Source organism: Mobula hypostoma, unplaced genomic scaffold, assembly GCF_963921235.1.
Source record: "Mobula hypostoma unplaced genomic scaffold, sMobHyp1.1 scaffold_42, whole genome shotgun sequence".
NCBI classification, from domain to species: Eukaryota; Metazoa; Chordata; class Chondrichthyes; order Myliobatiformes; family Myliobatidae; genus Mobula; species Mobula hypostoma.
Window position 1 is genome coordinate 379,829 of NW_026948219.1, and position 24,541 is coordinate 404,369.

The following is a 24,541-nucleotide window of genomic DNA, read 5'->3' on the forward strand; positions in this document are numbered from 1 at the left end:
AGCGAGACATTTCCTCGCCCGACCCGATTTTATTCAAATATTTCCCCCATTTCATCTCAGTCCTGAAGGAGGGTTCAACTGGAAACGTCGACTGTTGACTCTTTTCGATAGTTGCTGCCCGGGCTGCTGAGTTCCGTCAGCATTTTGTTTGTGTTGCTTTGGATTTCCAGCGTCTGCAGACTTCGTCGTGTTTCTGATTTTCCTCTCCGTTGTCGTTCCGGCCTCCGGGCACTGGCGGCGCTGCATGGGCCACCGGCTACTTGCGGCGCTGCATGGACCTCCGGTCACTGGTGGCGCTGCGTGGTCCTCCGGGCACTGGTGGCGCTGCGTGGACCTCCGGCAACTGGTGGCGCTGCGTGGTCCTCCGGCCACCGGTGGCCCTGCAGCGAACCTCCTGCTAAACGCATGCGCGGTGCCGAATGCAGCTGCCGTCGGTGGTTCTCCGATTCGGGGCGGCGGTGAGTGAGAAACATACCCGAGTTTGTGTGAATCTGGGCCGCTTAAATTCGGAAAGTCCCAGGCCCGAGATCTGTCTGACGGCTGGAGCAGGGGTGCAGTGCCAGTTTTTTACGTGTTGGAGCTGAACGAGGGGTGGTTGATAAGTTCATGGCCTAAGTTAGAAGGCCTGAAGTTTACAGCTCTCGTTACATGTACGTGTAGTTCCACTCTGTGAGTGATCATGCAGAAAGTTTGAAGTTAATAACTTTTGTGTATTTCTGTTTCAGATAATTGAAAATTGACAGGTTTTCTAAAATTGACTCCTTCCACCTTAAGCCACGAACCTATCAATCACCCCTGGTATGTCACACTCAATGTGTGTACTTGTTCATTTCATGTACTGGGTAACTTCCTTGTCCACTGAGCAGGTACACAAATTGGGTGTGACATATATAATGTCTGTCTCTCTCTCACTCATGTCTGTCTCTCACTCATATACACACACACACACACACACACACTCACACACATATATATATGCATATGAATAGGGCTTCTTATAATGTCAAGCACTTAACCAAGATGAAAGAAATATATGAATTCCAGAGCTCCACAGAAATATAGTGATAGTTAAGACATTAACAAACTTATAGCCTATCAGGACATTTCAGTGCATAACTGGTACAATATAACATGTAATACTTAATTTAATAATATGACAAAGTATTGCACAGTTGTACTCACTAATTATCATAAAATATAATTATCAGGCAAGTAAAGTAACGTTGTTTGCTTAGAAGCCACAGGGTTGTTAATGACAAAAATTTACTTTGTATTAGCGAGTAATACACGGACCACCACAGATGTAGCCTTACTAATATGACTGAGTCAGAGCAGACAGCAGGGCCCACAGCGCTTAGCAGTATTCCTAAGCAGGTATAAAAATAACAGAAATAAAGCATATAAGCTTTTTACACTTTCAGATACCTACATTGGAACCAAGTAATCAAGTATAAAAAAAGAACGTCTAATGAACTGTTGCTAAAGCCATGAATATTGCTGAATATTAGTATCGAAAGCGGCAGGTTGGCATCTCTGCCTCGTACTATTTCTCTCGCAGAAATGTTTGGACAGGAAGTGTATCTGTGAGTGTCGATACTGACAGTATCCTCACACATCGGGTATTACATGGTTAGAACAATCCAGCTTCTGTTTAGTCTTTAAATATATAAAGAGTTAAAGAAGCTTGAATCTTTATATAAAGTATTATCAAATCTATATGAATAGAAAATATCATAGTTTGGAAGTGAAAAATGTTAACGGGAGGAGAGCAACCATTTGGGAGGTTTAGAAATGCGTTTCGTCTCATTCATTGCCTCACTAAGTTATTCTTTTTCCTATCAACACGAAGAGAAAAACAGCCTCTTTCCAATCAACTACAGTTGGTGGAGCTCGGCCAAGGGGTTGATCCGCTATTAATGATAGTCAAAATGATGTAAAACTAGCTTATAGCCCAGAAATTTTTTTTTTACATTTGGTTTGTGAAAAAAAATAAATTTATCCGGGTGTAGAAGAGGATTTTGGATGATTACCTTGGATATTTCATCAAAATCAGGTCGAAGATAAGCGAGCAGTGAATTTTTCTTTCATTATTTTCAACTTTTAAACTTAGGTTTCAAAGTTCATTCCTTGCTCAATATAGCTCCTTCCTGGAATCCAATGGCACCCATTGGAAAGAGCGGAAAAATGCTTACACTTGTGTACAGGTATTTCCCAGCTTCCTGGGACAACGGGTCGAGCGAGGAGGAATTTCACAAATACCTAAATAAACAGTCACAGCACCTGGATTTCACAAAACACGATCAAATATCCCAATGTTATTAGAGGTATTTTCCCCAACAGCCAACACCCCTCTCCCCAAACCGTGCTTCCGTAAAGTTCCCTCTATTTAATATGCGGTCGCTGTTAAATTCCCCGCTTGTTAATTTTGACTTTATTTTTTTTACAGAGGTGCCAGAGTAACAGTCACTTCGCGCATGCTCACAGTCTCCAGGTGGGCGGTGTTTTCCTTTCCGCTCAGTGCTGAAGCGGATCTTCTGTGGCATCGGGAAAGGATCCTCGCCTCCTGGGTCGGGGAGCTGGGGGTTGGGATCACTGTCCGCAGGCCGAAGATATCAGTTTTCCCATCGGTGAGTATTGAGACCGATCCCGAGCGGGGAGATCTGATGTTGGCCGTCAGCCCCGAACTGAGGGCCAGTTACTCATTTAGTACCCAGTTATCTGGGCTCGAAAAAATGTGTAGACTTAACGTAATCTGCATTCAACGATCCAAACCGGGAGCCCAGGCTGTCTATTTCCGCAGAATTGAAATGGGAGACTCACCGACAGGTCATGTAGGCTGTTTACTGCCAATCTGCCCCGCCCTCTGCTTTGTGACACAAGGTCACGCGGTGAGTGCTCACAGTCCCCAGATGGGTGGTGATGTCTCCTCCACGTTGTGTTGGGGAAATCTGATGTTGCCCACTGAGTCCCGTTAACTTCCCCCAACTCGCCTCGCTTCCTGAGGCTTCTCACATTTGAGCTTTATGGCTGCTGTGTCTTCTACCTGATTGGGTTGGGTGAGAAGGGAGACCGTCCCAGGTTGTTGGGATCTTTGATTTCACTGCCTGCTTTACCAAGGGACTGGGAAGTCTAGGGGGGAGAATGGTTTCTGTGATGTGCTGATCTGTATCCAAAGGTCTCTGCATTTCCTTGCAGTCACGGGCAGAGTAGTTACCATACAAAAGCGTGAAGTATCCAGATGGGAAACTTTCTATGGTGTGTTGATAAAACTTCGGTGAGGGTCAAAGGGCATATGTCAAAGTTCTTATTGTTTGTTCTAACTTTGTCATTTTAGTATCTTTCATACAGTAGTATGTACTGTTTATTCAGTATCTGTGTATAGCTGGAGGACCATCAGTGATTGTCATTGATACCTTCTCCCACCTGGTTCCATCTGCTCATCCCTACCCATCTTGTTCCACCTCTGTCCAGTCTCCTCACCCCCCACCCCCTATTCAGTGATGTGTATCAACCATCTGGGTCAACCTCGGTCCACCCTGTGTCCCACTACCTCAATGTTACATATCAGCAATCTTTCCTCTAACCTTTGTCTGCATTGTGAAGTGTTCTTTTGCACCTTTGGCCTCGCTGAGTTATTTCCAGAATCAGTTTTTGTTAGCTGGAATGCCAGAGGGTCATCAGGTACCAGTTGTGTTGTGCATTGGTGTGGAGGTGCTGGTTTTTGAACTGTGACTGGCTGACACACTGCAGCATTTTCCTGTCAGCAAAGAGTACTGGGGGAGTCCTGTGATCCACATTCCAGGCATATGGAACTGTCACTGTTTCGGTTTTGACTTTGGTTAGTGCTTCTACAGATGGGGCTGGATGGTCGTCCTTCTGCAATGAAGCAGAAATTTCGAGCAGCTGGACATTGGTTGTGGGGAAATCCCAGATTGCAGTACCCAGTCTGAGACATGGGGATGTTGTGTGAGACTCTCAGGGTTGGTGAGCGGCAGATTCAGCTCTGTGACTCTTTGAGGTTGGGTCCTGGGATATCACAGTTTTCATTCCATGTGAAATGGACCCGGGGATTAAGCTGCCCAGATTTATGAGGTGTTGAGTGAGTATTTCTGTTCTGGGATCAGATGTTTGTCTCCGGAGTTAAACCATAGAACCATAGAAACTACAACACAGAAACAGGCCTTTTGGCCCTTCTTGGCTGTGCCGAACCATTTTCTGCCTAGTCCCACTGACCTGCACGCGAACCATATCCCTCCATACACCTCCCATCCATGTATCTGTCCAATTTATTCTTAAATGTTAAAAAAAGAACCTGCATTTACCACCTTGTCTAGCAGCTCATTCCATACTCCCACTTCCATACTCTCTTTCTGTGAAGAAGCCCCCCCTAATGTTCCCTTTAAACTTTTCCCCCCTCACCCTTAACCCATGTCCTCTGGTTTTTTTCTCCCCCTGCCTCAGTGAAAAGGCCTGCTTGCATTCACTCTATCTATACCCATCATAATTTTATGTACCTCTATCAAATCTCCCCTCATTCTTCTACGCTCCAGGGAATAAAGTCCTAACCTATTCAACCTTTCTCTGCAACCGAGTTTCTCAAGTCCTGGCAACATCCTTGTAAACCTTCTCTGCACTCTTTCAACCTTATTAATATCCTTCCTGTAATTTGGTGACTGAAACTGAACACAATACTCCAGATTTGGCTTTACCAATGCCTTATGCAACCTCATCATAACATTCCAGCTCTTATACTCAATACTTTGATTAATAAAGGCCAATGTACCAAAAGCTCTCTTTACGACCCTATCTACCTGTGACGACACTTTTAGGGAATTTTGTATCTGTATTCCCAGATCCCTCTGTTGCACTGCACTCCTCAGTGCCTTACCATTAACCCCGTATGTTCTACGTTGGTTTGTCCTTCCAACGTGCAATACCTCGCACTTGTCAGTATTAAACTCCATCTGCCATTTTTCAGCCCATTTTTCCAGCTGGTCCAAGTCCCTCTGCAGGCTCTGAAAACCTTCCTCACTGTCTACTACACCTCCAATCTTTGTATCATCAGCAAACTGGCTGATCCAATTTACCACATTATCATCCAGATCATTGATATAGATGACAAATAACAATGGACCCAGCACTGATCCCTGGGGCACACCACTAGTCACAGGCCTCCACTCGGAGAAGCAATTCTCTACTACCACTCTTTGGCTTCTTCCATTGAGCCAATGTCTAATCCAATTTACCACCTCAATGTCTAATCCAATTTACCACAGTTCCTGTGGAAGCAGTGACTATTAATCTGAGGAGAGGATGGGTCCCCATTCCACCCTCGCAGAGAGAGGCTGCTCTGTGTTGGCACCAGTAGAAATAGACCCGGGGTTCAGTGTTCAAACTGTGTTTGGAAATCCCCCCCCCACCAACCCCCCACTGTCATCTGTCTGTCAGGCAGTGGAAATCAAACAGAAACTCAAGTTGCTGGCGATCTGCACTAAAAACTGAAAATGTTTGAAGTCATTCTGACAAAACGTTATTAACCTGAATTGTAAAGTTTGTTCCTCTCCCCACAGCTGTTCCTAACCTGCTGAACGTTTCTGGTAATTCCAGTTTCTTTTTATTACATTCACCCTGGAATGGTTTATATTTCCTGAAACGGACCTGTTTTAACCTGGGAATGGAAATGGCTTGTTCTGTGATAGTAGAACAGTAAAGAAAGCACAACTTTTCACTGTAAATTATCCTGGTACCAATTTGTCTGTTATTCCTGGAAATGTGTTCAGTAGAGTTGTTGCTAATGAGGTTTACAAGAATAATCTCAAGAATGATGGGCTTTATGTATGAGGAGCATTTGATGGTTCTGGACCTGTGCTTGATGGAGTTCAGAGGGTCGGTGGTGGTTGTGGGGTGATGTGTGGTTAAGTAAAGCTCCCGAATGCTGGAAAGCCTGGATACAGTGGACATGGAGAGGATGTTTCCATTAGACGGAGAGTCTGTGATCTGACAGCACAGTCTCAGAATAAAGATGCTTCCCTTTAAAACTGACATGAGAAAAATATTTTGGCCAAAAGATGTCTGATCTGTGGAATTTGTTGCCGCAGAGGTTGGTTGAGGCTGCCATTTGGGTATATTTATGACAGTGATTAATATATTCATGATTGCTAAGTAACTTCAGTGTTACAGGAGGAAGGCAGGAATATGGTGTTGGAATAAAAAGCAGCCATGGTTGAGTGGTGAGGCAGTCCAGATGGATCAAATCACCTAATTCTGTTCCTGTGACTTATGTCTTACCGTGACTGAATGATGCCTCCTTTTTGTGATGTGTGAGGGACAAGAAAAGATTAGATTAGATTATCATTAGATTTATTGTCATTTAGTAATGCATGCTTTAAGAAATGATACAATGTTTTTCCAGATTGATATCACAGAAACACATGACAAATCGACTTAAAAACGAACAAAAACCACATAATTATAACATATAGTTACAACAGTGCAAAGCAATTCCATAATTTGATAAGAACAGACCATGGCACGGTAAAAGTCTAAAAGTCTCTCGCAAGTCCCATCATCTCACGCAGACGGTGAACCTCCAGCACTGCAAACTTGCCGATGCAGCATCCTGGAAGCACCCGACCACAGTCCGACTACAAGTCCGTCCGAAAACTCCGAGCCTCCGACCAGCTCTCCGACAATGAGCACCGAGTGCCATCTCTGCCGGGCATTTCGACCTCGGCCCCAGCAATAGGAAAAGCCAAGGATTTGGGGCCTTCCCTCTGGAGATTCTCGGTCGCACAGTAGGAGCAGCAGTGAAGCGGGCATTTCAGATGTTACTCCAGGTGTTCCTCCGTGCTTCTCACGGCTGTCTCCATCAGATCCGGATTGTGCACGGCCCCCCTAGTTATCACATACGATATTCATTTGGAACGGCCACGCACTGCATCGCGTTGCCATCTTCTCCTCCCATCACTGGGATCATTTCTGTATATCTGCTGTCAACGTTTAAATTTCAGTGAGTTTTGTTCTTAGTAAAATTAAGCAGAAATGTTTGGTTCTCCTTTTCATAGTTAATGGGCTTGATTATCTTTCATGTTAAAGTTAGACCTGCGGTGAGAGATTTATTGGAAGAAAAACCCCAACTGGAAGCAAACCACGACTGAAGACGAGGGAACAGCAACAAGTGAACCAGCCCGAGGATTGAGAGCATCAGCTGGAGAGAACCCTTCTGACTCGGAGATTCCAGTGATTCAGTCAGGAGAAAGTTTGGTGAGTCTCATTTACTCAAACACTGGTCCTTTAGACATTGCATACCTGTACAAAGGATGGTAGGAAATAGTTGGAGTGAGACTGAATGTGCCCAGAAGAACCAGTTATGCCTCTTTCAGACCCAGTTGCAATCACTCCAGGTCTGGTGATGTGCTTCCAGCAGCCCAGCCCTTTAAAACCACTCCCATTCTGTGGAAGTCGAATCCGGATAAAATCACTCAGAGACCGTAGAAGTACAAACTCTTTATTCCAAGCACCCGGGCCTTACTCAGTATATGACTGTTCCTGCCGAATCCACTAACTGACTAACAATTCCCCCTACACCACAGATATATCCGTCCAGATACCACCCCCCCCCCCTACACAAGACAGGCTGGAGCCAAAGTTACTTACTACATGACAGCCCCAAAAGACAAATTACAAAATAGTCATAATGGCTTATACACACAGAACAGACTGAAGCTGTCCTATCTCTACGCATGAGTGCACAATGAGATAAGCATCCTGAAACCCTAGCTAGCTACCCTCAAGAAGAAATATGGCTCAGCATGGCTTAGCACATCTGTTGATCATCAGCAGTTTCTTTCAGAAAAACAGACTGCTATTGTTTAACGATGTGTTAACCCTTTTACATAATTTATCATTCCCTCCTTTTGATCATTACATGATCAACAAAGCAGTAATTTTTTACAGAGAAAGCAACTGAGTACAGCATTGCCTTATCAGTGAGCCCTCTCAAAGACCTAAACACCAGAGAACCACAGAACACCACTATCAGCCAACACATTTTCCTTTAGTCCGAGAGAATCCTTCTACTCATTTCCTTCAGTAACACATTTGTAGTCTGTTCGATGTATCCATCGAGATTGCCCCTTCAGTTTCACAGCTGTGAGAGTGGTCAGTAACACCTGATATGGTCCTCTCCACTGAGGTCCGAGATTCCCTCGATCCCAGTTCTTAATCAGGACAAAATTCCCAGGTTCTATGGTGGGATAGTCACTCCTCTCTGGGGGGTAGTTCTCTTCCTTGTAAGCATGTCATAGCTGTGAATGTAATGCTTGGAGAATTTTGGTTAGTTTGCATATATATTTCCCCATCTCTTCCCCTAGGGTATGCATATCTAATTTTGCTGGTAGACTTTCTGGGAGCAATGGTACACAAGGTCTTGGTCCCCAGGGTGTCCTCATGGGCCATCCATAAATGATTTCAGCTGGTGACAACCCTGTTTTCCCCTGTGGGTTAACCTTCGTGTGGAATAGGGCTAACGGTAGGACCTTCAACCAAGTGAGTCCAGTCTCCACCGTTAGTTTGGCCAATTTACTCTTCAGAGTGCCACTGGCTCTCTCCACTATGCCAGTGGCCCGTGGGTGGTGTACACAGTGGAATTGTCGCTTCATAGCTAGTTCGTTTCATAGCTAGTTCGTTACATACCCCATCATTTACTTTCACCACAAAGTGTGGGCCATTGTCAGAGCTTAGCATCTTTGGCAGGCCGTACCTGTGAATTATTTCCCGTAATAATACCTTCACAACAGTCAAAGCAGTATTATTGGTAGTTGGAATAGCTTCAGTCCAGCTACTAAACGCATCTATAATAACTAAGCAGTATCTGTAGCATTGTACTCTAGGCAATTCAATAAAATCAACTTTTAGACACAAAGAAGGTTCACCTGTTAAGGGAGTCGTACTTGGTTTGCAGGGTACAGGTTACCAACCATTCCCTCCTTTCCCAGGTGTCTATAATCATGTATATAATCAACCAATATTGGTAAAAACTGTGTAGGAACTCAAACCTGTCCCACTGGGGTGATCCAAAAACCTGGGTTGGGGTCTTTCTGACACCCCATCTGGGACCACAGTTTGTGCTCCTCCTCAGAGGCGCCCCCCTGAAAAGTACGTACCTCCCGCATGTCTGGCAAACCCATTCTGCTTCAGTCACGGAGGGTTGTTTGACGGGAACCTGAGGGGACTACAACTACTGAGGATTGTGACGCACTTTTTGCTGTCTTTTCTGCTAAAGCATTGCCTTTAGTGACCCGGTTGGACATGCGGGTGTGGGCTGCACATTTAATAATGGCCAAAACTCGAGGTAGCCATAGAGCGGTGAGTAAGTCGTTTACAAAGGTGGCATTACTAATGGGGTGGCCAAAAGAAGTTAGGAATCCCCGATGTTCCCAGAGAGCCCAGCAGTCATGCGGAACTCCAAATGCATAATGGGGATCTGTGTAAATGTTCACAATCTTGTCTGTTGCTAGGATACAGGCACGAGTCAGGAAGCAGCTCAGCTTTCTGAGCGGAGACAGCTGACTCAAAAGAGGCCTGCTCAACTATGTCTGTGTAAACGTTCGCACTTTAGTCTGTTGCTAGGATACAGGCACGAGTCAGAGCAAACAGCTCAACCTTCTGGACGGAGACAGCTGCTTCAAAAGAGGCCTGCTCAACTATTTCACTGTCCGTCACTATTGCATAGCCAGAATATTGTTTTCCTGCTGGATCCACAAAAGAGCTTCCTTCCTCATAAAATGTTGCCTTGGGCTTGAGGGGGTATTGCAAAATGGATGGGAGAGTCTGTCCTTCTTTCACGGTGATCTGGACAGCGGGGCAGTTGGTGCGGCCAATTTCATGGCCTGAAATTGCTCAGAGGTGGGGTACAGCGTCTTGGGTTCAGTCAATATTAAAAGAATGTCGTACTAAATGTACCATCTTCACCTCAGAGTCCTTCCAGTATCGGAGATGGCCGGTGGGCAAATCTTGCCAATTTCCCTTAGCGTTGGAGGCTTGTTTCATCAGGGTGTAGGCAATGAATCCTAGGCTGTTTGCTTGAACCCAGGGCAAACCCTGACGGTGGTATGGGGAACCACCAGTCCTGTCTGTTGCCAAAGGAAATCCAGAACTTCAGCCAGTAATATACTGGCCTCCCTTCCTTTAACCTTTCCAGTCACCGTGACTAGGAACTTCTGTCCCTCGAGAGGTGCATAATATTGGCTTTCCTCAGTTGAGCACCCCTGAGGGTCATAGCACAGAGTCACATGAGGGTCGACCGCTGGCAGTGGGGGTTCAAATGCAGTGGAGTCCAGATTAAGTGCCCACCACTGGGGGGTCGGTAACTGAGGAAGCTGCCAGTTGTTCACTAGCCCCAGGGTGACACCCTTGTCTGTGCATAGAATCTTGACTTCCAACGGACAGAGCAAGTCTCTCCCTGCTAGGTTACACCCCAGACTGGTGGTGGCTGTAAATGAAACCTCACACTGGGTCCCCCTGCAGTTCCACCTGCAGTGGTTGGGTATGTGAATATGTACGTTCCTTGCCTTCGAACCCAGACAGAGTGATTGTACTGTCTCATAGCTGGAATCCCTTTTCATTCCTGATTTCCTGATTGAGAGTGGTTGTGATTGCCCCCATATCAATCATAAATGGAATTGGAATTCCAGCAACTTGCAATATTACATTGTCAGGCCAATCCATATTATTTGTTCCAATCATGTTGGCTAACTTAGTTGGTAAGCATTGGAGCAGTAGGCATTAAACTGGGGGAGGATGGATTCCCATCATTAAAGGCTTGGTCTCCTGTGAACTTGCCGTAGCAGGCCACACATTGCTCCCAGTAGTCTGGTCCTGATTCCCCAGGCTTAGGTTTGCATTCAAGTACTTTAGTGATGTTTCCAGGTTGTTGGAGAGCCCTTTCCGAGGCTTGAATAATCTGGTCTGTCTGTTCATTCTCATTATAGTTTCCCGCTTGTAACTCTTGATAGGTTTGGCATCTCAATTCTGCCTTAACATGCGGCAGAGACTGAATAAATCTTGCGGGGTTGCATTAAACATTTGTATAGTACTGCTGACATACTGAGCAAACTGTGCTGGTTTTTCTTTTCTATCTGGGGCCTGATTCATGATCATTATCATTGCTTGAGGCTTCCAGGGTGCAAACACAGGAATCACTGAGGGCTGTCCCTCCTCCTGCTTGTGGATTGGGCAGCATTTGGGTGGGCAATAGTCTTAGTGGAGCCATTAGCTCTGGGGTTTTATTGGATTCTTCCCACTGTATTTCCTTTCTGGATCTCAGAGTATAGAGCCTCCCCTTCCCTGCCGCCGCTGTTTGACCCGAGCGGCCACCGTATCTGAGTACTGGGAGGATTGGGGTTCAGGGGCACTGGGTGAACTTGGCCTCTGGTAAGGTGGAGGGGTACAGTGGGTGCCCACTCCTCATCATGGCCACTATCCTCAAACAGGGTCGGTACGCCAGACATGGGTTCGGGATCCCTTGTTTCCCTATCAGTTGGAACTTTAGACTGATGTTCCTGCCCTTCTCTCCTATCTAGGCCAGCCTTGGTTTGCTTACGTTGTTTTTCCTGCTCTCATTTTTGATGCCCATCCACCCATTCATGCTCCGCTTTTAGCGTCTCCCAACCTTTGGTGTTCCTTCTGCAGTACATACCTCTATCCCTTTGTCACATGCATTATTCCTCCAACTTGCTCATAATATACTGCTCTACTTTACATCTGCCTTTTCCTTCCATTCCCTTTTCAACAATTTCCACTTCTTTCCACAGTTCTTTTTCCATATCAAATTTACTGCTTGTTCTCATGAGGTAATATCCCACCACAGTCTGCTTGGCACTCCCTATATTGGGATCCTGTTCGTGACGCCAAATGTTCAAGTTGTATCTGAATAAAACTTGGGAGACCAGCTTCTTATCATCTCCACAGTTTATAGCGCATTCTCCTGCAGGAGTTTGAGACCCAGTTGTCAAAGGGAAGGCACGTAAGCACTGCCACCATCTGACAAGCGGACTGACTTAGTCAGGTTACAGCCGTATATTTATACACAGTAAGTCCCATACATTACTATTGCAAGATGTTATTTGAACTGGTACGCCCACCAAGTCTGTTGGTGCAAAACTTAATTACTTAAATAAGAGTGTTCGCTAAATCAAGGTTTTAATTACAGACAGATGTACTGTCCAGTCCTTATCAGTTAATCCCTTTGCAAGGCTCTGATTTAATTACAGACAGATGTTGATTCCTGTCCTTATTGATGAGTCCTCCTCTCTTTACTCAAACGAGGGTACAAGGTATAATGTATCAACTAACCAGGGTACAATGTATAATGTTATCAGCTCTCAGTGTGTCTCTCTGCAAGCCACAGAGAACTGGCAATGAACCTGTCTTTGCTAACTGCTGATGACAGAGTTTACTTCAGTTCAAAAATTCCTATTCAGTCCCAATTATTCTTTTAACCCGAGGTTACACAGGTTCAAAATAATGTTTTATATATATCCTCAATTCCTCATGAGGGTTCAGGGGAAATATTTATGTCCAATATAGAAACTGGTGTTACCTGTGTGTATTGTGGCCATGCAAAAGTTGCTGGAGAATTTACAAGTGGGAAGAAGTGGAGTGATATCTGGAAATCTGACTTTTTAAAGCGTAATTTAGCAAGCAAATCACATATGGACAATGTGCAAAAGCTCTGGTGAGAAAATCCTTCATTTCCCATTACAGGACTGCTACATAGGTTGTGTGAGAGTGCAGATGAACTCGATCGAAGCCAGGGGAGATCAAAGTTCTCACTGACAGTGATTTGCAAGGTTATAATGAATACCTCTCTATATAAAATTCACTGTGCACACGTTGTCACTGGGTAAAAAAAAAATGCACAATACAAGATTTATGTGCACACTGGTAATTACAAATTAGAGGGGACATTGGTGGGAGGGTGGGGAGACCTCCAGTGTCCTTGATGCCCTCACCTACAAGATGTGCATCCAGCTGCAGCTTGTAACCATCACACAATAGAACATTACAGTACAGAAACAGGCCTTTTGGCCCTTCTTTGCTGTGCTGAATCATTTTTCTGCCTAGTCCCACTTACCTTTACCCTGACCATATCCCTCCATACACCTCTCGTCCATGTACCTGTCCAAGTTTTTCTTAAATGTTAAAGGTGAGCCCGCATTTACCACTTCGTCTGGCAGCTCATTCCACACTCCCACCACTCTCTGTGTGAAGAAGCCCCCACTAATGTTCCCTTTAAACTTTTCCCCCTTCACCCTCAACCCATGTCCTCTGTTTTTTTTTCTCCCCTAGCCTCAGTGGAAAAAGCCTGTTTGCATTCGCTCTATCTATACCCTCATAATTTTGTATACTCCTTACAAATCCCCAAAGCAATGTATGATTTCCTTGTTTATGCTTAGTGCCTTTTTTAGGTCTGTAAAATGATGAGGGGTACATACAGGGTAAATGGTAAGGCACTGAGGAGTGCAGTAGAACAGAGGGATCTGGGAATACAGATACAAAATTCCCTAAAAGTGGCGTCACAGGTAGATAGGATTGTAAAGAGAGCTTTTGGTACATTGGCCTTTATTTATCAAAGTATTGAGTACAAGAGCTGGAATGTTATGGTGAGGTTGTATAAGGCATTGGTGAGGCCGAATCTGGAGTATTGTGTTCATTTTTTGTCACCAAATTACAGGAAGGATATTAATAAGGTTGAAAGAGTGCAGAGAAGGTGTACAAGGATGTTGCCGGGATTTGAGAAACTCAGTTACAGAGAGAGGTTGAATAAGTTTGGACTTGAATGCAAGCAGGCTTTCTCCACAGAGGCAAGGGGAGAAAAAAAAAACAGAGGACAGGGGTTAAGGGTGAGGGGGGAAAAGTTTAAAGGGAACATTGGGGGGGCTTCTTCACACAGAGAGTGGTGGGAGTATGGAATGAGCTGCCAGACGAGGTGGTAAATGCGGATTCTTTATTAACATTTAAGAATAAATTGGACAGGTACATGGATGAGAGGTGTATGGACGGATATAGTCCGTGTGCAGGTCAGTGGGACTAGGCAGGAAATGTTACAGCACAGCCAAGAAGGGCCGAAAGGCCTGTTTCTGTGCTGTTGTGTTCTATGTTTTCTTATGGTTTCTAGGGGCATTGATCATGTGCATAGCCAAAGGTTTACTCCCGGGGCTGAAATGACAAACACGAGGGGGCATAGTTTTAAGGTGCTTGTAAATAGATACCGAGGGGATGTCAGGGGCAAGTTTTTTACACAGAGAGTGGTGGGTGCGTGTAATACACTGCCAGCTATTTGTGTGAGTGTTTCAGATACTGTGGGGCCAGGAACCCATGCAGCTCAGTGGGAACAGGGAATAATACCAATGGAGAGAGTCAAACTGAGCCAGGTCACAGATTGGAGACGGCAGAAATGCCCCATTCTTATAGAGACAGGAAGAGCATCAGAGAATTTGATGGTCATTCCAGATACCAGCACTGTGCCCAGTTAGAAGGTGATTTCTCTCTGTAACTTGGGTTGAACCTCACTGTAACAGTGTGATACCAGATCACACCTTGACAACTCAAGTGATCTCATCTGAAATGTTGTCCTACACCCATTGATCGATTTTGTAAATCTTTTCACAGGTTAAAAATGACAAGGAATTTGTTTACGTGAAAATTGAACACAACACGTCGGTTTTGCTGTCTCTGTCCAAATATTTAAGAAGTGGAGCAAGGGATTCACTCGATCATCCTTCCTGCTCAGACTGTGGGGAGGGATTCACTTGGTCATCAGACCGACTGGCATTCCCGTCATTTTACACAGGGGAGAGGCCGTTCACCTGCTCAGACAGTGGGAATGGATTCACTCGGTCATCTCAGCTGAAGGTACATCAGCAAGTTCACACTGGGACAAGGCCATTCACCTGTTCTGTGGGTGAGAAGGAATTCAGTCGGTCTTCCCACCTGTGGACACACCAGTCAGTTCACACTGGGCGGAGGCTGGTCATCTGCTGAATTTGTGGGGAAGGATTCACTCGATCATCTGAACTAATGGCTCACCAGCGAGTTCACACTGGGCAGAGGCCATTCACCTGCTCAGACTGTGGGAAGGGATTCACTTGCTCATCTAAACTGAAGGTTCATCAGAGAGTTCACACTGGGGAGAGGCCGTTCACCTGCAAAGACTGTGGGAAGGGATTCACTTCATCATCTCACCTGAAGGTTCATAGGAGAGTTCACGCTGGAGAGAGGCCATTCACCTGCTTAGACTGTGGGAAAGGATTCACTTGCTCATCTAATCTGAAGGTACATCAGAGAGTTCACACTGGAGAGAGGCCGTTCAAATGCTCAGACTGTGGGAAGGAATTCACTCGATCATCAACCCTACAAGCTCACCAGTCAGTTCACACTGGGGAGAGGCCATTCACCTGCTCAGACTGTGGGAAGGGATTCACTCAGTCATCCAACTTACTGGTACACAAGTCAGTTCACACTGGAGAGAGGCCATTCACCTGTTCAGACTGTGGGAAAGGATTCACTTGCTCATCTAATCTGAAGGTTCATCAGAGAGTTCACACTGGGGAGAAGCAGTTCACCTGCTTAGACTGCGGGAAGGGATTCACTCAGTCATCCAGCCTACTGGTACACAAGTCAGTTCACACTGGGGAGAGGCCATTCACCTGCTCAGACTGTGGGAAAGGGTTCTCCCGGTTATCTCAACTGAAGGTACATCAGAGAGTTCACACTGGGGAGAGGCCATTCACCTGCTCAGACTGTGGGAAGGGATTCACTCGGTCATCTGAACTGAAGGTACATCAGCGAGTTCACACTGGAGAGAAGCCGTTCACCTGCTCAGACTGTGGGAAGAGATTCACTCTGTTATCTCAACTGAAGTTACATCAGCGAGTTCACACTGGGGAGAGGCCATTCACCTGCTCAGTCTGTGGGCAGGGATTCACACAGTTAACTAGCCTACAAGCACACAGGTCAGTTCACACTGGGGAGAGGCCATTCACCTGCTCAGACTGCGGGAAGGAATTCAGACGGTTAACTAGCCTACAAGCACACCGGTTAGTTCACACTGGGGAGAGACCGTTCACCTGCTCAGACTGCGGGAAGGGATTCACTCAGTCATCCTACCTACTGGTACACAGGTCAGTTCACACTGGGGAGAGACCGTTCACCTGCTCAGACTGCGGGAAGGGATTCACTCGGTCATCCTACCTACTGGTACACAGGTCAGTTCACACTGGGGAGAGACCGTTCACCTGCTCAGACTGTGGGAAGAGATTCACTGAGTCATCTAAACTGAAGGTACATCAGCGAATTCACATTGGGGAGAGGCCGTTCACCTGCTCAGACTGTGGGAAAGGATTCACTCAGTCATCCCACCTGCAAGCTCACCGGTCAGTTCACACCGGGGAGCGGCCGTTCATCTGCTCATACTGTGGGAAGGGATTCACTCAGTCATCTCATCTGAAGGTACATGAGAGAGTTCACACGGGGGAGAGGCCATTCACCTGCTCAGACTGTGGGAAGGGATTCACTTGGTCATCTCAACTACAGAGACACCAGCAAGTTCACACTGGGTAGAGGTTGATCACCTGTTCAGACTTCGAGAAGAGATTCTCTGAACCAAATAATCCAAATGTGCATCATTGAGTTCACACTGTGGAGAGGTTGTTCACCTGCTGTGAATGTGGGAAGCGATTCACTCAGTCATTTAACCTTATGTAACTTTCACTTCAGCTAGCAGCTTAATATAGGGGGTGATAGCCCCCCCAGCCTGGCCAAGCTTAAGAAATCTCATTTGGGTGGATGCTGCACGATGTGTCCCCTTTTACAAATCAGTACCCCGAAATAACAAGCGGTACACAATATGCAATGAAACAATTGAGCTTTATAATTCTTAATTTGACTACATGGTTCCTGAAGAAAACAAAAAAATAAAAGAAAAAGGGCCCACTCTCTCCATTCGCATCTTCTCATCTCTCCCCAGCAAAAAAAAACACCAAAATCTCTCTTCCAGACTCACAAGAGAGAACATTTCTGTCATTGGATAGCCCCACACTCCAAAACCCTGTTATCTCTATTCGTAACCTAAACATTGCTGCTACAGAGAAACCATTACCTCAGCAGTGAAACATTGCAGAGAGGCCATTACATTAGCTGTGAAACTTTACAGCGTGTTACACTTGTGACACACTGCCGGGTTCACACTGGGGAGAAAGTTTCAATAAGCTGCATGCTGGATATTTGTCCATCACCGTTGCTGAATGCAATTTCGAGAGTGAGTCGGTGCTGAACTCTGCAATTATTGCTGCTGCTCACCACACCCAGTTCTGCACCCTGGTCACTGGGCATGGGAGGAGTTTCTTCTGCTGCACATTCACCCTTAATAGGGCTGGAGTTTAATATTCTGGATCTAAGACAATTAAATCAGTTCTAATTGAATTCTGTCTCCGGTACTTAGTGAATTTATAATGCACCTATTGTACAGTAGGGAGACAACTCAGGCCGGCTGGACCCTGCCAGTGATTCTGTTCCATGACAGTCCTTTTAAATCCTCCCCTGTTGTTCCCTTCTTGCTCTCCTTGTGGTGATGGGTTCCAAACAGTCGCCACTCTTTGGGTGAAGAGGTTTGAATTTCTGCAGCCTGAAGAAGTGGAGCTGACTGCAGTTCTGTCTGAGATGTTCTCCGTCCCTCTAATCTCTGGGCTGAGGAAGAATGACATTGGTAGTTAACCTCCTTATTGATGTCTCATTTCCACATTATGGGTCATTTTCCCTGCTTCTAAAGGGTTGTTAGAAAACACACTGTCCTCTGAAGACTGAAAGCAGAATGGGAAACCATTAGTTGGATGTTCAACAGAGCAGGGTCAGAAACCAGAGGCGGGTCTGCACAGGGCAGAGTTTGGGGCTCTGGACGATGGTCGGGGTAAGAACGTGTGATGAGGATAAGGGAATCAGCAGTGGGCCGTGGCAACGAATGACAGAGTCGCAACATTTGGAAGCTGATTGACAGAGAAAATAATTTGGTTGTCTGACTGCTGACACAAACAATACCTGTGGTGAGGTGCCCCACTGATCGAGGAACATGTGTGTGTTGGGAATGGTTTTATCCATTGAGGGAGTTGTTCCTGCCTGTTTATCCTGTTATATCTGATGGTTATTATGGATTGTCCTATCTGAAATAATGTATTGGTTATCTATAGTTTGTGAGATTTTGACTCTAAAACTGGAACAGGCTTGAATGTACGGTGCCATGATGAAATGGAGGTCAGTTTGTATTTTAAAGCAAGATTCTGGTCAATGATATTTGCCACTCGATTGTAATCAAATTGAGTTCAACTGCTGCAGGATCCTGGAATGTGTCTGGTTTCTCTTGTTATTCCCTGCATTTATTGCCTTGTTTCTTGGTATTGCATGTAGTTTTGATTTTTTTCTTATTTTTGTTAACCACCTTGTCCCGTATTTCTGCAAGGAACCCCCCTGTTTCTGGGAAGAGGTCTCCAACTCTCAGTCAGGTTCTCGATGCTTCCCTGTCAACATCTCGTCTGCTCAGATCATTGAGATGTCTCCCATGGAGGGTCATACTCATTCCACTGGTTAATGTTTTCTTCCATAGTGATGATTTATTTTTCTGAGTTGGCCTCTCATTTAAGTTTTCTGGTCTGTATTTCTTATCACAATTGCATATACACACATGGACTGTTGAATCCTGTTCAGTTTTCCTTAGAACTTTTATCTGACAGTTCTGTGATTTTTTTATGTTTCTTATTTCTCATCCTCCTTCTGTCCAAGGTAGTGTTAATCTAAGTGGGTTTGAGTGTAAATACACTTTGCTAAATTTTTCTGAAGTTCTTATTTATTTTTGTAAATTTTACTGATTGAAATGGGACTAAGTTATTTTTATATATATAAAAAAAGTCAATGTCAGTATTGGTGAAAGTGTTTATTGCCTTTATTGTAATTGTTACCTATTGAGCTCTATTTGGCAGGTTTTTTTAAACCTTGAACTAAATTTTCTCAAAGTTTTGCCCTATTTTGCAGTAGTTTCTACTTTCTTTGCTTGTTGATATTCCGGATATGTGGGTATCAAGAGTCCCTATGATTTTGACTCTAAAACTGGATCAGGCTTGAATTTATGGTGCCTTTATGGAGTGATGGAGGGCATTCATGAGTTTGTATTTTAAAGTAAGATTCTGGTCAATGATATTTTCCACTTGATTGTACCTTTGTAAGTAATCAGATTGAGTTAAACTGCTGCTGGATCCTGGAATATGTTGGACTGTGTCTGGTTTCTCTTGGCATTTCATGTATTTTTTGATATTTTTTTTCCCCTTTTGTTAACCACCTTGTCCTGTATTTCTGCAAGGAACCCCTCTGTTTCTGGGAAGAGGTCTCCAACTCTCAGTCAGGTGCTCGATGCTTCCTTGTCAACATCTCGTCTGCTCAGATCATTGAGATGTCTCCCATGGAGGGTCATACTCATTCCACTGGTTAATGTTTTCTTTCATAGTGATGATTCATTTTTCTGAGTTGGTCTCTCATTTAAGTTTCCTGGTCTGTATTTCTTATCATGATTGCATATACACACACATGCAGTGCTGAATCCTGTTCAGTTTTGAAGAAAATATAAATGTCTGATTTTTTTTTTTCATGTGTGTAATTTCTCTTCCTCCTTCTGTCCAAGGTAGCCTCAATCTAAGTGGGTTTGAGTGTAAATAGTCTTTTCTAAAGTTCTTATTTATCTTTGTAAATTTTACTGATTGAAATGGGACCAAGGTATTTTTATAAACAAAAAGTCAATGTAGGCATTGATGAAAGTGATTTTTGCCTTTTTTGTATTTGTTAACTATTGAGCTCTGTTTGGCAGGTTTATTAAATCCTTGAACTAAATTTTGTCAAAGGTTTTCCATATTTCGCACTACTTTCTATCTCCTTTGCTTGTCTGATCTGATATCTGATATTCCAGATATGTGGGTATCAAGAGTCGCTGTGAAGGGTCTTGGCCCGAAATGTTGATTCCCATCCATAGACGCTACCTGACATGCTGAGCTCCTCCAGCACTTTGCGTGTAGTTCTCTAGATTTCTAGCATCTGCAGGTCCTCTTGTTTCCCCAGATATTTATAAGTTTCTTGAAAGAACAAGCTGGTAGTGGGGTTGTGTGGCTCTGTTGGTAAAATATTTTAAAAAATCATTAGAAAGAGGTGGCATTGGGTTGGAAGGTGTAGAATCTGTGGGTAGAATTAAGGAACAGCAAATGTAAACAAAAATCCTTGATGAGACCACCAAACATTAGTAAGTATGTGGTCCACAAATTAGAATGGGAGATAGAAAATGCGTGCCAAAAGGGCAATGTTACAATAGTAATGGGGGATTGTCATGCAGGTGCTTAGGAAAATTAGGATGGTGTTGGTCTCAAGATGAGGAATTCCTAGAATGCCTGCAAGATGCTTTGTTAGAGCAGCTCATTGCTGAGCCCTCTTGGGGATCAGCTATTCTGGATTGGGTGTTGTAATGAACCAGAACTAATTAGGCCACTTAGTTTTAAAGGACCCTTAGGCAAAAGTGATCTTAATATGATCAGATTCACCCTGACATTAGAGAAGGAGAAGCCAAAGTCAGATGTGGGATAAAGAGAATTAGAGAGGCATGAGAGAAAAATTCGTCAAAATTGATTTTAAAAGAATATGGGCAGGGATGAAACACAGCAGCAATGGCTGGAATTTCTGGAAGCAATTCAGAACGCAGGGGATATATACATCACAAAGAGGAAGTAGTATTCGAGAGGTAAGGGAACAAAACCGTGGCTGATAAGAGATACCAGAGACAACATAAAAACCAAAGAGAGGGCATAGAGCAAAAATTACTTGGAAGTTAGAAGATTGGGAAGCTTTTAAAACCAATAGAATGAAACTAAAATAATTAAGAAGGAAAAGATGGAATACATAGGTGAGCTAGCCAGTAATATTAAAGAGGAGACCAAATTTTTCTTCAGGTACATATAGTGTAAAGGAGCGGCGGAAGTGGATATCAAACCACTGGGAGATGATGCTGGAGAGGTAGTAATGGGGTGGGGGTGCAAGGTGAGGGCAGATGAACTGAATAAGTATTGTACATCACTCTTATCTGTCGAAGACACTGGCAGGAATATGGAATTCCCAGATGTCAGTGGTCAGAATGTGTAAAGTTACGTTACTCGGGAGAAGGTTCTTGGGAAACAGAGATGGTCTGAAGATAAATAGGTCACCTGGACCAGATGGTGTACACCCCAGAGACCTGAAAGAGGTGACTGAAGAGATGTGGAGGCATTAGCAATGATCTTTCGAGAATCGTTAAGGAAATTGTATCCTAAAAAGTTTTTTTCCTTCACTACTCCCCCTCTCCCAGTTTCACCTATCACCTACCACTTCTTCCACCCTTCCAACCCCCACACTTCTTCCTCTGATGTCTCATCTGTTTTTCCTCCAGTCCTGATGAAGGGTCTTGGCCCGAAACGTCGACTGTTTACTATTTCCTATATATGCTGCCTGGCCTCCTATGTTCCTCCAGCATTTTGTGCATGTGTTGCTTGGATTTCCAGCATCCACAGATTTTCTCCTGTTTTTGATAATGTTACGTGCTCAAGGAGATCTGTTTTTTTTTGTGAGAATGATGTAATGGTCTTTTGGAGGTCACCTGATGCGATTTTCCCGCCGATGTGAGGTCACGTGATGACATGTGCCCCCCCCATGACTATATAAAGGTCGACTCGGGTGATGCAGTGGGTTTTGAAGTTTGTAGATTTCCAGGTGGAACGTGCTGTGCCTCCGTTTCTGTTGCGTTTTGTTTTTGTGACGAGGTTTCATTTTTAAAACCGTTGTGCGTTCTGTTGAAAGATTCCATATTATTTGGACTGGAAATTTGTGGCTGGATGTGCCAATTTACTCAATTCCAACAGTTAAAGGGAAAGTGAAGAATTTATCGAAGTACAGGATCGAGAGGAGTCGGCATCGTTTGGCAGTTTAATAAAGGATCGACCTTATTGAGTCTTCGTTGGGTATTAGCTACCTGCATCGAGATAACTCTTGCCAGAAAGAGTAAGGAGTTCATGCAAAAAGGTGCTCTCTCTCTCTAAAGGAATCTAAGGTCAGTTGATTTAAACTGTTTATTTTCGGCATCGTGAATCCTGTGGACAGAACCAGCAGGAAAGTCGCGTCTGTGAAGGAATCCTTCTCCAGAGAAGTCTCGCCCAATTGAACGTGTAAATCTGTTGGACTTTCAAAGTTATCGCTTTAAGAACTATATCTGACTGTATCGCTTTAAGAACTGTTTTCGCATTTAACGCTTTGAGAACCAGAGCCGAGTGGCGAGTTGGTGCACGGCTGCATATCTGTCAACTTCCGGTTAAAGTTTTAGTTCGATTTTTCCTTATCGTTTAGACATGTGTAATAAATGTTTGGTTGTTTTTATATAACCTGTCTCGATTGATATTCATCGTTGCCGGTTACGTAACAATAAAAGCAAAAGCGGTGTCATATAGCAAGAAAACAGTGGGAAGTTAGAGGATTGGAAAGCTTTTACATAACCAATAGGAAACAACTTAAAAAAAAAAGACACACAGAAAAAGAAGATGATAAATTAAGGTAAGTGAGCCAATAATATAAAGTATCAAAAGTTTTTCAGATATATAAAGAGTAAAAGAGAGGCAAGAGTTGATATTGTACCGCTGGAAGATGATGCTGGCGAGTTAGTAATAGAGTAAAGAAACAGCAGCTGAATGTAATAGTATTTTGTGTCAATCTTCACTGTGTAAGACACTGGCAGTATAAGACAATAAGACATAGGAGCAGAATTAGGCCATTCAGCCCCATCAAGTCTGCTCTGCCGTTTTATCATGGCTGATCCCGGTTCTCACTCCACCCCATGCACCTGCTTCCTCGGCATATCCTGTAATGCCCCGACTGATCAGCAAACTGTTAGCTTCTGCCTTAAATGCACCCACGGACTTGGCCCCCACCGCCGTGTGTGTCAGAGAATTCCACAGATTCACTGCTCTCCGACTAAATAAAATCCTCCTTAACTATTCTAAAAGGTCATTCCTTAGGTTTGAGGCTGTGCCCCCTGTTATGGCTACCCCCACCATACGAAAAGTCCTCTCCTCATCCAGCCTATCGAGACCTTTCCACATTCGGTGGGTTTCAGTGAGATTTAACACCCCCTCTCCACTCACATTTATTAAACATAGGTCAGTGCAGGAGTACAGGCCCAAGGCTGGCAAACACTCCTCATATCTGAACCCCTTCATTCCCGGAATCATCTTCTTAAACATCCTCTGGACTCCCCAATGACAACACACCTTTTCTGAGATATGGGTCCCCAGTAGTCTAAGTGCGGCCTAAGTAGTGTTTTAAGTATCAGCATTACTTTTCTGCTTATATATTCTACTTCACTTTAAATAAATATCAGGATTGCATTTGCCTTCTTTACCACAGACTCAACCTGTAAATTAACCTTCTGGGAGCCTTGCCCGAGGGCTCATATTTCATTCTGTACTTCTGTTGTTTGAACCTTCTCCCCAATCAGATAATAGTTCACTGTTGTTCCTTCTGCCAAAATGCATTATCGTACATCTCCCAATATCGTATTCCATCTGCCACTTTTTCGCTTGTTCTTCAAATTTGTCTGTATTCTGCTGCAATCGCATTGCTTCCTCAGCACTACCAACGCCTCCACCTATCTTTGTATCATCTGCAAACCTTGCCACAAAGCCATCAATTCCATTATCCAAATCATTGACAAACAATGTGAAAAGTAGCAGACCGATTACTGACCCCTGAAGACCACTAGTCACTGCTAGCCAACTAGGAAAGGCTCTTTTTATTCCCACTCGCTGCCTCTTGGCTGCCAGCCATTCCTCTATCCATGCCAGTATTTCTTCTGATTATTATCCTGTTATGCAGTCTCATGTGTGACACCTTATCAGATGCCTTCTGAAAATCCAAGTAAATGATGTACACTGCCTCTCGTTTGTCCATTCTGCTTATGACTTCTTCGAAGAACTCTAACAGATTTGCCAGGCAAAATTTCCCTGTACAGAAGCTATGCTGGCTTTGACTTATTTTATCATTAGTCTCCCCGTGCCCCAAATCCTCATCTGTTATGATAGACTCCAACGCTTTCCCAGCCACTGAGGTGAGGCTAACTGAACTATACGTAATTTGCTTTCTTTTGCCTTCCTCCCTTCTCAAAGAGTGACATTTGCAATCTTCCTGCCCTCTGCGACCACGCCAGAATCATGTGGATTTTTGACAGGTCATGAGCAATGCATCTTTTATCTCTTCAGCAACCTCTCTCAGGACTCTGGGATGTAGTCCATCTGGTCCAGGTGACTGATCCACTTTAAGAACCTGGGAACCTAGCACGTTTTACTTTGTAATAGCAATGGCACTCACTCCTGCTCCCTGACACTCACGGATCTCTGGCACACTGCTAGTGTCTTCCACAGAGAAGATGAATGCAAAG

At 44.4% G+C, this 24,541-nt stretch overlaps 1 protein-coding gene across 1 annotated transcript in view; it reads left to right on the plus strand.

Annotated features, from left to right (window-relative positions):
• The first annotated feature begins 409 nt into the window (after positions 1–409).
• LOC134341961 (zinc finger protein 850-like) overlaps positions 410–24,541 on the plus strand; it is a 46,693-nt gene continuing 22,561 nt past the window's right edge. Inside the window, exons 1-4 of the mRNA XM_063039913.1 lie at positions 410–458; positions 2,447–2,627; positions 7,096–7,263; positions 14,674–16,619. Coding sequence (XP_062895983.1) covers positions 15,082–16,619 — 1,538 coding nt within the window. The 5' untranslated portion in view covers positions 410–458; positions 2,447–2,627; positions 7,096–7,263; positions 14,674–15,081. The remainder of the gene's footprint in view (positions 459–2,446; positions 2,628–7,095; positions 7,264–14,673; positions 16,620–24,541) is intronic.